This window comes from Lampetra fluviatilis, chromosome 51, assembly GCF_964198595.1.
Source record: "Lampetra fluviatilis chromosome 51, kcLamFluv1.1, whole genome shotgun sequence".
Classification (NCBI taxonomy): domain Eukaryota; kingdom Metazoa; phylum Chordata; class Hyperoartia; order Petromyzontiformes; family Petromyzontidae; genus Lampetra; species Lampetra fluviatilis.
This window is the reverse complement of record NC_136325.1, coordinates 4,067,987-4,083,810: the sequence shown is the minus strand read 5'-3', so window position 1 is coordinate 4,083,810 and position 15,824 is coordinate 4,067,987. Positions and strand designations below refer to the sequence as shown.

The 15,824-nt window shown below is 46.1% G+C and overlaps 1 protein-coding gene across 1 annotated transcript in view; it reads left to right on the top strand.

The window, feature by feature from the left end:
- LOC144948874 (sucrase-isomaltase, intestinal-like) overlaps positions 1-15,824 on the top strand; it is a 329,860-nt gene that overhangs the window by 310,513 nt on the left and 3,523 nt on the right. Inside the window, exons 34-45 of the mRNA XM_078878575.1 lie at positions 530-664; positions 1,336-1,420; positions 2,903-3,047; positions 3,904-4,037; positions 5,173-5,207; positions 5,752-5,868; positions 6,840-6,988; positions 8,491-8,575; positions 10,139-10,195; positions 11,536-11,660; positions 12,692-12,780; positions 15,282-15,331. Coding sequence (XP_078734701.1) covers positions 530-664; positions 1,336-1,420; positions 2,903-3,047; positions 3,904-4,037; positions 5,173-5,207; positions 5,752-5,868; positions 6,840-6,988; positions 8,491-8,575; positions 10,139-10,195; positions 11,536-11,660; positions 12,692-12,780; positions 15,282-15,331 — 1,206 coding nt within the window. The remainder of the gene's footprint in view (positions 1-529; positions 665-1,335; positions 1,421-2,902; positions 3,048-3,903; positions 4,038-5,172; positions 5,208-5,751; positions 5,869-6,839; positions 6,989-8,490; positions 8,576-10,138; positions 10,196-11,535; positions 11,661-12,691; positions 12,781-15,281; positions 15,332-15,824) is intronic.

The window sequence follows — 15,824 nt, the reverse complement described above, 5'->3', positions numbered from 1 at the left end:
AGACAACTGGACATACGGACAGGTTTGATCACATCTCTGAAAGTTTGTAAAGTGAATGTTGGTAAGTAGAGGAGTCCCTGTATATACATCCAAGCTTTGGTGTCAACAAAATGAGTACCACTTTGTGTAAAGCCAAAGGTGCTTGTTCTACGGATAGACTCACCCCTGTCACAGGAATATTTAATTTCTACAACTGGCTCAGGACAATAAACATGAGATTGGTGCCTTCTGTTACGTTTGTAAAAATTGTGTTAAGTGATTTGCTTAACCTTTCCTATACTTTGCACTCCGACCATGTTTTTGTATTCTTTGTTGTTGTAACGTTCTGAACCACCCCCTTACTGGACATCTGTGATTGGATTCCCCCAGGGTAAATAAATATTCGGTAAAAAATAATTAAAGGAAGTAAAAAAAACACGTTCTGATTCTGGTGACGTCAAAAGCATTGGCCGTTTTGAACTCGTGACCTTAACTTGGATTTTTGTACCCCTGCCTCTCATCCCCCCCCCCCCTGCATTGCGCCATGCAGCACTACCGGGCGTACGCTGCCATGCCCGACTTCTTCCGCGAGCGCACCGCTCGGTGGTGGCAGCGCGAGATCGAGGAGTTTTACCGGAACCCAACAACGCCAGCCGACAGCATGGAGTTCGACGGACTGTGGATCGTGCGTTCCCATTATTTAAGCACGCTTTCGCTCGGGGTGTTGGCGAAGGGCACCGAGCTGCGTTATTCTTGCTGTTTTTTTGCTGCGCCCCCCCTCCTCCACCACATAAGATCGCAGTTTAAACCCCAGCGGTCACCCCGGTCAATAGCGCGGGTGTAAGAACCAAAAATATCCTTCGTAGAGGGTGTCAAAGATTCCATGATGTTATATATGACATCATGGTCGGAATTTGTCATATTTGATTAATTACTGCCAAATTTAATAATTCAGAAAAAAAACACATTGCATTTACAGGCCAGTGCTGTATTCAGATTGTGCCACATACGGGGACAGCTGCCATCAGTGAGTCGCATTGGCAAAAAAAAACTTAAGCCGCAATTTGAATGAGATGTTAAGACATTTGAGTTGCTGAGGCATTGACCATCTTCTACACACACAACCTTATGCCACAACACTGGAAGAGGGGCAGCTTACATGAAAAAATATTGCCATGTGCGGTGTATTAATACACAGCTAACATAAGCCAAGACTTCGAATATCCCAGGAACACTTGGACGAACTTTTCAGAACAGCTAACCTCAAAAAGGAGAATGATCCTGGAAAACAAAAACCAGGACAGGTGGCAACCCTCCAATTCACCCGACACTCATCATTCTCTCTCCGGCTCACAGGACATGAACGAACCGGCGAGCTTTGTCCACGGATCTACGTCCGGATGTGAAGATACGGAATTGAACGAGCCTCCGTACATGCCACGTGCGTTTGTGTTACCCCACCCCCACCTACTTGCCTGCACCACACACACGCACCTCGGTAGCGAGATGCTAACTGCCTAGCCTGGTATGAAGAAGGTCGTGGGTTTGATCCTGCACCTGACGCCCGCTGTATATTTTGACTTTGCGTGTTCTCCCCGTGGTCATGTGGATTTTGTCTTCAGGTTTCTCCGGTTTTTCCCTCCCCCTTTAGAAACATGAACTTAAGAGTGTTTGGCTGCAGTTAATTTCCACGTGAGGATAATCCACTTTGTTGAGCTTTCATTTGTGGCCAGATCGCTTCTGAAAAATCAGCTAATAGCTCAGTGGGCTTTACCTGGTAAAATAATGGTATTTTTTTACTTTATTGTCATTTGTTTACCTTTCCTCAGCTTTGTACTTGTATTTATTGTTTTAACATTTTGACCGGCCGCTACTGGACATCTGTGAAAAAAAGAGCTAAAAAGCTCAGTGGGCTTTATCTGGTAAAAAATAAATAGTTTAATAGTTTAGTTTATCAAGAACAATGCCAAAGGTGCAACCCTATTACCAGCGATGCCTATTTTTCGCGAGACCTGTACTGTTGGCGAACTTCACTTACCCGCGGCCCTATTCATCCAATCTTCCGCTGTTAGCCACGAATTTACCCAAAGGTCAACACGGAACGGCATCCAATGACCCACCATTTTTTTTGCGAATAACAGGAGTAGATTAACCCCACGGCTAATACGATAACCCCACATGATCCGCGATATTCCTCCACCGTATCACAACACATATTTGTCATTTTTCTAAATATAATACCAAAGGAGTAACGCCAGTAGTGCACTCTCATCGAGCGCCTGACCCATATTTGAAAGTTATTTTTCTCACTTGCTAATTGTCATGCATGAAGCCCCCTGGATTCACAGCATAGGTATACAACTACAAGGTAGGAAACACAGTATTTGTATTTTTGTCTGCCTTACATTTTCCTGTGGATATTAAACTTATTTCGTATCGTATGTAGCCAACCGTGCTAATCGGAGGTGCAGGGAACGACAACGAACTAAAGACTATAAGCAGTTCTTAAGAAATTATTTTCAATCTAGATTAAAAAGTGCATAACTCCAGTGGCTTCCTAATATCTAGACGGCCGCAGAAGCGCATCTGTAAGCGCGCGATGCGGTGACCATCTTTGTTTGATGGTACAGCAATAATCAAACATACATTCAGAAGATATTGCACAGAAAGTCAGTACAAACAGACGAGACATCGCACGTAAGACGAGGACAGAATCTTGATTTTTTTTTGCATGCGGAGATGTGGAAGTGGAGCGGGGATTTTTACGCGATCGTTAGTATTGGTCCACATTGCCTTAATCGAATTCATATCAGAATCAGAATATGTATTTATCCTGGAGGAATCTGAAGAGCTATGAAGCGCTTTATAGCACACTGTGCGATGGGACCTCCCTGCAGCTGCCATTGTCAACCCCTGTGCGCAGATCTAACCCAACAGGACGTCTTCAGGGGCCTCCAGCACAAGACCATGTGCATGGAAGCACTGCACGAGCTTCCCGACGGCTCGAAGGTCCAGCACTACAACGTGCACAGCCTCTACGGCTGGTCTCAGACCAAGCCCACGCTGGAGTGAGTCCCCCTACACTGCAGCTGGCCCAGTAGCCCTGTGGCCCAATGCACTGTACGTGCCATGTTGAACTTCTTTTGCAGCGTACGTAGCCGACCGTGCTAATCGGAGTGTGCGGTGGGTACGGTAGTCGAGGCGAGCGACTGAAAAGGAGGGAATGTGCCCAGGAGGACGTCCACCTGGGTAGATGGAGCGACGTTGATCCGCTTTGTGTTTAGGAACTGGATGGGTGTTTGCATTGTGAGATCATGAGAGATGATAGTTGCTTGGGGAGGCCTTCATCCAGCAGTCGATGAATGTTCGTATGTAAGTTGAACTTCTTTTACAGCGTACATTATTGCCAACCGTGCTAATCGGAGATGCGGGGGAAGGAAAGCAAATTGAACACAAAAAGCAATTCTAAAGAAATGAGTTTACAATATGAATTTAAAAGTGGATATCTCCCAGTGGCTTCCTAGTATCGGAAAGAAGAGCGTTACAGACATCCACAGAAGCTCATTTGAAAGCGCGATATGGTGACTATCTTTGTTCAATGGTTAGCCAGAAGCTGCTGCTGCGAGGGTGACGAGAGTTCGCGTGTTGATGGTTTATGCTCCTTGATGAGATCAGCAAGGTATTGGGGTTCATTTGTGGCAAACACTCTGTGTGTAATAAGTGCGACCTTAGAATGTATTCGTTGGGCAACCAGAAGCCAATGCAGCTCAGCGAGCACTGAGAACAGACACGGTGGGATCTCGTGGTACCCGTCAACGACACGTGCCAGATCATTTTCTACACACGCCACAGGTTGCTAACGTTTTTTTGCCAGACGTACCACCCGATCGCCTGTGTACATTCCTTTTCCTCGCGTCTCTCCAGCGCCCTGCACAACGTGACGGGCAAGCGTGGCATCGTGGTGACCAGGTCCACCTTCCCTGGCAGCGGGCAGTGGTCTGGGCACTGGCTGGGTGACAACTCTGCTCGCTGGGACAACCTTGACAAGTCCATCATTGGTGAGTGCCATCGTAAAAAAATAAAAACTGTAACTTATACGACTGCACAGTTTTTTTTGCCCACTGTTGTGCTCAGTATTCCCTCGTTATCCGCGAACTTGCTATCACCGATATTTCACTCTCCGTGAATCGCATCTGGAACTCTACACGACTGCGTTGAGAGAAAGAGAGAAAGTGATGAGATAAAGAGATGAGAGAATGTGATGCGAGAGTGTGATGAGAGAGAATGTGATTCAATAAAGAGATTAGATAAAGTGATGAGAGATAAAGTGATGTCATAAAATGATTAGATAAATTGATGACGTAAAATAATGACTTAAAGTGGTGAGAGGGAATGTGATGAGATGAAGACATGAGAAAGATATAGAGAGAGGGAACTTCTCGAAGCTTTATAATTATCCGCAGATGTTGTGCGTACGATATTTGTAGGCCGATATCATCATCTCCGGAACGTATCCCTCGCGAATAATGATGGGATTGTGTAACCCTTCCATGTGTGTTTGGGTTTCACCGCTTGTTGTCCTCTATAATGTCCGACATTCTCCACGTTCTGGCAGCTACTTCAGGAACTAAATTAAACCTGAAAGCACATTGCAGAGCTGCACAGTGTCGTTAAAGTCGGGTATGGTGGCACACACCTGTGATCCCGCGCTCTGGAGGCAAGGGTTGGTGGTGGGTCACGCAATTCGGAGAAACTCCCAAACTCACTGATCATTTTTGAGGTGGCTATAATATGATCATGCAGCAAGTACAATGACAAACCCGTGTGTGCCGACCTTCAGGTGTTATTTACACCCAAGCAGAAGTTAATTTAGCCGGGACTCCAATTTCTTCCCAGTTGCATGAAGACCCAACCCAGGGCCATTCGGTAAACAAGTCTTGATAATCTGTGAGGCTTTCCTGGACAAATAACGTATGTGTCGTCGTTATTCTGAGCCTGTAACTTCCCAGTCGGGTAAATGCCTCCCCCATTTAATTCCGTTCCTTACTTTCCTGTGTCACAAGTGGCCTGTGAACTCCTAGATTTAAATGTAACCGATTTACTTACCTGTTAAGTTTTTAGCCAAGCCTGGTTAACATGCCACTGATGTGTTTCGTATGCTGTCGTTAACGCCTGTCTAATTTTGTGTTTAAGGCATGATGGAGTTCAGCTTGTTTGGCATCTCTTACGTAAGTTAGCATTCGTGCTGCGTGGCAATCCTTTTTTTTTAAATTACGGTCGACTGAGCTATTTTTAACGCGAACATTTGTTCCGCGTGCAGTTTAGAATTCGTGATAAGTAACTGCTCTCTGTCATGGGAATGTGGACTGTCCACCACTGGCTACCAACCGCGATGAGGTTCCTCCCCTCAGTGCGCTTTCGGTTCAGTTCGGTCATTAAATGTCCTGGCATCTCACTCGGAGCACAATTTCATCATCTCCAATGAGCATGGTTGGCTACGCACGGTGCGAAAGAGGTTGAACATTGCGTCTCATCTCAACCGTTCTAACGCCTCGCTGCACTGTAGCCAAAGGAGACCCCCCCCCAATGGCAGCTATCCCTACGTGGTACAAGATGAATGCAGCACCAGGTTGCTAATGGGCATTAGTTTGCCAGTAGGGGGTGATGGTGTGATCTGTGTGCGGGTGTGTGGTGCGGGTTTGACGTGCGTCGTGTCTTTTTATTTTGTCTTGTGATGTGCCGTGTGAGACACTGTCTAAACTTTGTGCTCAGACGGGCGCTGACATCTGTGGCTTCTTTGGGGACTCCAACTACGATCTGTGTGCTCGCTGGATGCAATTGGGAGCCTTCTACCCATACTCTCGCAACCACAACGGCAAGGGGAACATCGTGAGTGCAGGCACCACACGTGCACGGTGAATCACAGCTGTCCAAACCAGGGCGACTTTGTACTTTTTTTTTTATAAAACTGTGTTGCCTGGAGTATAATTGTTGACATGGTACCATAGCAGATTTTCTCTGGCAAAGCCCTCTTTAACGCCAATATACTATTGATCCTATACAAACTACAAATTAGGCCGAAATTTGAACTAAAACAACTCTTAAAGTATTATAATATTTTTATTTTGCCAGGTAAGGCCCACTGAACTATTTAGCTCTTTTTCAGAAGCGACCTGGCCACAAATTATCGCACAACGAAGTGGCTTATTATGCAGAAAGTTATAGCAGCCAAATACTCTCGCTGGGTTGGAGCACCCAGTTCCTAGTTCAGTATACTTGTTATAATTCAACGCAAAGTGGTCAGATTGTACGTTGAATTTCGTTCACATTGTACATAGCCAACAGTGCTAATTAGTGGTGTGGGGGGAACGACAACAAACTTAACACAAAAACAGTTCAAAAGAAATTTGTTTTAAATTAGATGTAAAAGTCCATAGCTCCGGTTGTTTCCTAATATCGGAGGGAAGAGCGTTCCAGAACCCCGCAGAAGTGCATCTGAACGAGTGCGACGAAGTGACTGTCTTTGTTCGATGGTTAGCCAAAAGCTGCTGCTGTGAGGATGACTGGAGTTTGCGTGATGGTTTATTTATTAAATATTCTGTACTCACTGATTGTGGAGGCTTCGGTCCGAGCGAATTTAGTCTTCTGGGGGTTCCTGGGTATTTCACCTTCCTCAGATGACAGCCAAAGGAGGTCGGAATGCCCACACATTTTTGATCCATATGTCATACAATGTACGCATCTATGTCAGAAGTAATACTTCCGGGGACATTCTCACATTGGAAAGCATTTCGGAATTCCACGCGTGTGCACGATTATTACTTATCTTTGTTCCTTCCTTGTTTTCAATTCTTCTTCAGCGGCAAGACCCCGTGGCCTGGAACACAACGTTTGCCGATATGTCCAAGAGAGTGCTGGAGATCCGTTACACGCTGCTTCCATACCTCTACACGCTCATGCACGAGGCCCACGCCCATGGCTCCACCGTCGTGCGTCCCCTCCTTCACGAGTGAGATTCACGTGGACGCACTAACAACAACAACAATAATTATGACAATTGAGTGCATTTCATATTCGCTCCATTTTTATAGCTGAAGGCTATCATGGAGGCACTTTTTTCACGTACACGAGTCTGCAGTAGTGTCACGGTAGAGAGGGAGCGATGTTGGGAACCATTTGCGGATAATTTTCTAATTTGGAATTTTCATACCACGACACCAGCACGCAACATTGCCCACTCTTTTCGAATGCCGTCTCGGGATACTTGACGTCCACCGTGAGGCAGACGACACGTACATTACTGTTACTATACCGGCGGTAATAACCAGGGCCGCCTGCCACGTTCGAACTGCGAACGTCTCGCAACAAGTGGCAAACGTGCTACCGCTGGTCCATGCCAGGGCATTATTAGTATTACCATCATCAGCGTTGACATTAATTGTTTTGCAAGTTAGCTAACACCTCCGTTCAAACTCATCACTGCCTTCTTTTTTTGTACGGCTGCTGATGTAGATGCAGAGCTAACAACTACATTTTCACGTTCAGGTAGTGAAGCCCAGATAACTGCGTCAGGAGCAGCAGAGTAGTGTATCGCTATTGTGAACATTTCTTATAAACCACTAAAGCTCATACCGTAGTGAATCATTTTTTTCTAGTGAATGTGTAGTGGTGATACGCGCTGGGGTAAGGATCGTGTGCCAGCGCGTAGTGATTGGCTGTGTGTGTTGGTGACGCGCGCTGACGGTGAAGGATCATGGGTCAGCGCGGGGTCATGGGTTGTGAGGCAGTGATTGGCTGGGTATCGGTGACGCGCACTGACAGCGAAGGGATCGTGTGGAAGCGCGTGGGGATTGGTCAACTAAGGGGGTGCTCGCGTCGCGGTCCGCATACGCTCCGTCTCCCGGGAGGGGAGGCTATATAAGGCGGTGCGCGCAGGCGCACGGGGAGTTGGTGACCAGTGAAGACAGAAGACGGAGGAGGAAGAGATAGGGCCCTGAGGCACCTAGTCCCGCTGTCCTTGTGAGGACCGGGGCCCTGTGTGGCTCAGAGGCGGGACCTTGGGACCCGGGGCCGAACGTCCGTGTGAGGGCCGGCCCACGGGACCCAGAGGTCGAGACCCACGCCCAAGCTGGGGTGGGTCTGTAGCGCCACGGACGCTACGGGGCTGGGGTGCCCGGGAGCGTGTAGCGTGAGCTGTAGTAACCACGCGTGTCAAGTGGGACGTGTAGCGTGAGCTGTAGTAACCACGCGTGTCAAGTGAGCGTGTAGCGTGAGCTGTGGTAACCACCAGTGTCAGGTGGAGTGTGTAGTGTGAGAAATAGTGACCACACGTGTTATTGTGGAAGACAAGTGAAAATAAAGTGTGCTACCCGTCAAGTGGTTTCCCGCCGTCATTCCGAATACTTCAAATGTATCGACGGTGGCACTGTCTCACACTGCATACGGCTCAGCTGCCACTGATGACATCACTAACTCGAAGCTTTCCGTTGTGCTTTTATTTTTGATGTGCAGGTTTCTCAGTGACAGTGAAACCTGGGCAATTTCCAGGCAGTTCCTTTGGGGTCCAGCACTTCTCATAACACCTGTGCTGGAGGAGGTTTGTATCGTTACCAAATCAATCACGTCTACACGATGAACACAAACATAACCCTCCAAGGGAAACGTTTCAGTTAACATTTTTTCAGAGATAGTAGTTTAGGATTTTCAGACCAATTTTTGGGGGTATTTTCAAATTTAAATATTGGAAATTTTAAAATAATTGTCATTGTTTGCGTGTTTTAATTTTGACGTAAAGTTCCAACAGTAAACCATCGTTTTAATGCACACATTTTCACGTTTTTTATAATTAAAACAAAAGTGATCCTCAAAATTATGACATGCGATGGAATGTTTGGCAGCAAAAAGCACAGGTACGACATCATGGAAGAAACGCCACTGCCAATGATGTTACATTTTAGGATCGTCACAAATTTACATAATTTTTTCACTTAGGGTCACAATATTGTGCCTACGACATTTTTTTAAATTTTTCAGATTAATCTAAAAGTCGGAAACTCAGCCCCACAAACTACATTATTCCACAACCCTACAATGTTAGTGGCACTCACAAATATCACTTTTTAATTGTAAATTATCATCAATATATTTGTTATTGTCTCACATAAGCGTCTGCTACAAAAAGGCACGATTTTGTTTTGGGTTATTTACATCCACGTGTTATTTTCAAATTGCTGAAGTGCTACTTCAGCAGTTATTTCTTGTTGTGGTTGTCCCACCTGATGACGATTGCTTGTGTTGCGATCGAAACGTCGTGATCTATTATTTTTCTACCTACGTGACTTTACCGAAAGAACCAAAGAGTATGGATTCTTGCAGTCACGAAAGCTTCAAATCAAGATCAACCCCTATGTATTTATAAGCAAAGGGGGGCAGACTGCAGTAAAGGTTGAGAACGACTGGTTTAAAGCAACGAGGCCCGATGACCAGGCTCATCGCTGACGGTCTGGCCCAGGTGCGGAGTTGTAGCGCTGAGCCAAGGAATTGTGGAGAAAAAACATCTAATTTCTGCAGTTAGTTTGCCATCGTTTCCATCTACGACGAGATTTCACTTCAGAATGTCCCGCAGAGAGCGGTGCACCACCCTGTGTCGCAGTGACTTCGGATGATCACGCCACAAAATCCTGGTCCGCACTTTGGGGTACTCCTGTTATCTGTCACACTGCCGGTCACATAAATGTATTGTATTACTTGAGCCCGAATTAAGTAAGCATTAACTTAAAACGTACATATTATTTGGGTCTTTCGGTAAAGTCACGTAGGTAGGTTCATAGAAAATTACAAAAAAATTACGACGTTTCGATCGCAACACAAGCGGTCGTCAAGATTTAAAACGTACATTTAATGTTGTAGTTTATGGTACAGTTCTTGGTGACCATACTTGTTCACCATGAGTGGACTACTCATTGTTGCCATATGCCACCTATGGTGAAAAGGTATTTTTCAAATGCTTTTGGTGTCAATGGGCAGCCTTATTTCCGCAAAGAGTCCACGTTTGGTGACCCACAGAGATTTTCCACTGTTCAAGAATATATTTTCCCGTTGATGCAAAATAGCACAGCTGCGTTTACCCTGCATGTGATACTGTGCTGTGGTTTCACAGGGAAATCTGACTGTGAGAGGCTACGTGCCCAACGCTCGTTGGTACGACTATCACATGGTGAGCCACCATCATGCGTCGTTCGTCCATTCTGAACTGCGCCTGATCTCTTGCATGTGTAGTGGTTCACACGAGGGAGGCAGAGACTTCTTTGGAGGCAACAAGTTTATTGAAACATTAAACCCTAACCACGAAGGGGTATGCCTGCCCCTGCACCAGCTACCCTCGGGAGGAATCTCCTCCGGGCTGGCTATGCCTAGCTCACACGGGCTGGCTATCTCGGGCCGGACCCTGGCTCGGGTCCGGGTCCCGTAGTTGGGCAGGTCTTCTCTGGGTGACGGCTTCTGGCTTCGGTATTGCAACAGCTGCCGGACCCGTTCGGGGGTCCGGCTTTTATCCCCAGTCCCGGAGGCTCCTCCGACCCTAGCCACGCCTCCCTTCTCGAGCCTTCGAGAAAGACCTGGTCCTGGTCCCGTGGTCCCCCAGCCCCCTCTTTGAGGGCCCCCGGGCTGGAACCTCTGGTCACCAGGCCCTTCGGGTTCATCCGGAGTGCCATGGCCCCCTGTCACCCCTGCGCCGCCCCAGGCGCTCTCGCCTCCTCGCCCTCAGGGGCTGACACTGCACACGGAGTGCAATGCCCTACAGCTGCCGTGCTGTATAGGTGGTGTGAGCTGCGCGTCTCGTGCTTGACATACAGGCCAGTTCCACGTAACATGCAGTTGCATCCCTCGATGCCATTACACATGTGTTCCTCCGCCTTCACTGAGACCACTCGACTTTAGAACTCTCTCCTATCATGTTTTTTTAATGAATATGATGATGCTCATTAATGTGTCGGCAATGAGGTGAGAGTTGGCTAAGTGGCACCTGTGGTCAGAGCACTTGACTTGCAACAAAAATGGTTCAAATCTGATTTGAAGTCCACTTAGTCCATCATTCCTTCAGGGCTTAATAAAAGTTTCAGAAATAGAGATGGAATATCCTATGGGCGGACCTGGTCTCCTACATAGAAATATGGAATTCCCACCACTGACTTATAACCACCATGGTAATGAGCACTGCCCTGCACTCATTCAATCGTGGAGAGGCTGATGAATTGAACTTCATAAGAAAGATTGGCACTGCTTGTCCTATACGTACTTGTCCAATGTGAGCTACAATGTGGTGTTTTGGGAAGACACACGAAGCAACATCGCCCCCTACTGGCAGACTACAACCATTTGCACGGTAATGTGTCTGCATACTTTGTTGCAGTGTGAAAAAAATATGCCACTAGAGGGTTTCTCTTGGACAGAATCCCGAAAGCAGTGAAATGGTTGAGAGGTGATGTAAGGCGCTTTGAGATGAACCCGAATAATGCAAATCCTTATCTTGTCCCCTCGATCTCATTGCATGTGAAGGGTGCCCCACTGACCGAGCGTAAGCAGTACAAAGAGATGAATGCTCCCTGGGACATGATTAACCTGCACGTGCGGGGAGGCTATATCCTTCCAACGCAGCAGCCGGCCAACACAACCAAGTACAGGTACGTTGGATCGCATCGTGCTCACGTGTGCACAGACGCGTACTTTCACACGTAAGCAAGCACAAAGGTCTCCTGATAGGCCTTACATACTCCTAGAGGGAGTATTTTTGACGAACACCTAGTAAGGCTGGCACCGGCATAAGGGAACGGTGTGGGTGGCACCACGCTCAGCCAAATGTCTCCTCGTGGATGATGTTCACACCGACTTATTTAAAAAAAAATACTACCAGGTAAGGTCCCACTGAGCTATTTAGATATTTTTCAGAAGTGACCTGGCCAAAAATTATAGCTCAACGAAGTGGCTTATCATCATGTGGACATTTATAGCAGCCAAATACTCTAAGCGCACGTTGATTCTAAATGTGGAGGGGGAAAACGGAAGACCCGGAGAATAATCCAAGCGACCACGGCGAGAACATGCAAACTCCAAATATACAGCAGGCGTCAAGGTCGAGATCGGGATCGAGATCAAACCCACGACCTCCTGCATACCAGGCGAGGGAGTTAACACCTCGCCACCGTGGCGCCCCACTGATTGCACACACTGTATTTAGTGCTGAATTGACCTCAATTAAGCATTGTGCTAAATACTGAATTTCTGCTACTCTACAAAGACATATAGTAGATCCCTTAATATAGCTTACATACAATGTCGTGAGCAAGTGCTGTAAGAGAGCATCTATTAAGGCCAACATGGTGCATGTGGTGCTAGTGCGGCCAGCACCGTGCCTGGCCACCTTTGTTTCTCCCAGTACAGGTGATATTTAAGGCTGAGTCAGCCCAGGGAAGTCCCAAGACCGATGTGGATATCATGCACCACGATTGTAAGCGGCATACTCAGGGCACCTAATTCGTAGTGCTCACCCCGATACCACCACCTCCCACACGGATTCCTCCAGTATAAATAAATATTCAGATTCTGACATCTGTGAAAAAGCGTTTCATAGCTCATCGGATTCCTCCAGGATTAATACAGATGCTGTTTGATTCCGTGTTGGGTGTTCATTTCTTTGCCGTGATGTGGATTGTAGTCGCCAGAAGCCCATGTCACTGATTGTGGCACCGGATGACTCGGGGATTGCCACGGGGTCTCTCTTCTGGGACGATGGTGACAGCATCGGTAAGCTGTTTTTTTTGTCCAAGAGTTGGCAAGTTATGGTCGTATGTATGTTGAACTTCTTTCGCACCGTATGGAGCCAACCGTGCTAATTGGAGGTGCGGGGGAAGGACGACAAACTAAACACAAAAAGCGGTTCTAAAGAAATTACTTTTCAATCTAGATTTAAAAGTGCATAACGCAAGTGGCTTCCTAATATCGGAGGAGCGTTCCAGACGGCCGCAGAAGCGCATCTGAGAGTGTGCGATGCGGTGACCGTCTATATTCGATGGTTCTCCAAAAAAACGCTGCTGGGAGGATGACCTGAGTTTGCGTGGTGGTTTATGCTCCTTTGTGAGATCAGCAAGATATTGTGGTTCATTCGTGGCAAGCACTTCTTGTGTAATGAGCGCAACCTTATAACATATTTCGTCAGCAATCAGAAGCCAATGCAGCTTAGCGAGCACCGGACGGACATGGTCGGATCTTGCAGTATCATGACACGTGCCAAAGAATGTTGTACACGCTGCAGCTTACTCATGTTTGTGCCAGACGTCCAATAGAGTAGTGAATGTTAGGGTGTGTTATGGTCGTTGGGGGTTTTTTCTGCGTGCAAAAACAGCGGTAATAAATTGGTTACCATTTTTCCACATACATAGAAATGCCTGGCAGTAAACATAAGTTTACCTTTCGATTTAAAGCTTTCGTGACTGCAGGGATTCATCTTCTTGGTTCTTTCGGTAAGTCACGTAGAAGGGAAAAAATATCTGCATTTGCCATAAATATGCTAAATGTATCTGTTGATATGCAAATTCCTTTGTCAAGGCGCCCTTCCCCCCCTAACCCAGCTTAAATATATGCTGCCAAGCTTGGTGGTGTTCATTCAGACGCTGTCTTTCCGACAGACCTGTTCTTCACCTGAGGACGGCTGCTTGCGTTGTGGCCGAAACGTCATGAGAATTGTATTTTATGTTTTATTTGTATTATTTTATTATTTCCCTTCTACGTGACTTACCAAAAGAACCAAGAAGATAAGTTTACCTTTTTAACTAAATAATTAAGGGAGCTGCCCATGGTGCATTGGTCAGCGCACAGGATTTTCAACCCAAAGGTCACCGGTTCAATTCCATGTCCCGATGCAGCAACTTAAAAAAAATACGCTTTGGTGAAGGCAGGAAGCATAGACAGGGGCATATAAGTGTAATTAAGGTCGTTGAGGTGACTTCTGGAATCCGGTCTTTTATTCAACTTGCATTACAGCTTTCCTTCACGCTGCTGACAGGCAGCGTGAGAGGGATAGATAGAGAGAGACGCACTGCCACGTGGCAACCCGGAGCCCCGCTCCCGCGTGGCCCCTTCCTCAACGTTCTGACCACGTGTCGTTCGTCTTCACCCCGATTTAATACCCGGGTCACGTGGTACGTTTCCACCAATCCTGGTTAGCCTCCATGGAATAGGCTCCCGGGACCACGCCCCTGACTCATCTCTCCATTGGCTGTGGCCAAAGCCAGCAGATCCAATCCTCTACTTACAGCTGTCACCTTTCCATTATGTCAGGGCCATGCCCCTAGGCTTCCCCCCATTGGCTATAAACCAGGACCGGCAGAGCCAATCATCATGACGAGTTGTGATACGTCAGTGAACCGGATATATCCTCACATTACATAAGTAATGTAAAACGATTGGGTTTGCTGCTCTCTGCTGCTACTCATAATTACAAAGGCAAGAATTTGCGTCAATCCATAAAATAGAACGTTTTGGCCCATCAACATATCAGAATCATAATATGTATTCATACTTGAGGTATCCAATGAGCTATGAAGCTCTTTTTCACGAGTGTCCAGTAGGGCTGGTCAGAACTTTACAACAACAAACAATACAAAAAAAACACAACAGGAGTGCAAAGTATAGGAAAGGTAAACAAATTACTTAAAAATAGATATATAAATAAAACTATGGGTCTTGTGGAACAATGTTTTCCAGCAGGAAATTGTTAAAGCAGACAACCTCTGAGCCAACACACTTCATGAGTGTCGTCAGCAGCGTGGCCTATTTAACAAATGCCGCTGGCTTGCTGATGTTGTAGGTAAAAGCTCTCCACCAAAGACGCAGTGCAGCAACTTTGTACAAAATGTACGATACAAACATTGATCTGTTTTGCCCCGTGAACTGTTCTTTTGTATCTTGACTTAAAGCTTTCGTGACTGCCGGAATTCATATTCTTTGGGTATTTCGGTAAAGTCACGTAGATAGCGGGGTTAGCCTTTAGAAGCAAACGCCCTTCACCTGATGACGACCGCTTGTATTGCGATCGAAACGTCGTAGTTTTTTGTTATTTTCTTGGAACCTATCTACGTGACTTTACCGAAAGACCCAAAGAATATGTTCTTTTGTATTGTAATTAAAATACACACGTAGGTGTTCAAGATGTATAAAGCAATATTATATATTAAGTACCATTCTTAGGGAGGATAGCAGAATTGCAGTATAGTACAATAATTTTTTCTGTTTTTGTTTTTCAACAGATACATTTGAAGCACAGAAATACTTTTTGACTACGTTCCAAGTCACTAAGGTGAGTGGGTTGTGTGGTATAATTATGATATGCCTTAATCTTAAAGAACTCGTATTTTTCTCTGACTGCCTTGAATGGGTAACAAAGGCAGCAAATTACTTTGTTTCCCATCTGCCTCGTGAAAACGACAGACGACAATGAGAAATTCTGCAGACGAGATACAATAAGGATGAAAAATCATGCACATACACGGATTCTGCAATGCTTACCAACTCGTGTTTCTCCTTGGACACATTTCAATGTTCTTAATTCATGTGTATTACCTGCTGTGGCATGGATCAGAGCCGTGGACATTGCTGAAGACATTATAAAGTGTCCAAAGAATCCAAAGTGTGATCAATGAAACACATAGAGACTCGTCCTTTGCAATTACATCGAGAGACAATGGATTAGAGAACTTAATCAGCCTAATGGCATCATTCAGACTGTTTTGAAAAGTAATAAACGTGGGCTTAGGCAGGACAGGTCTCGGGAAGGAAAATTAATGACATTA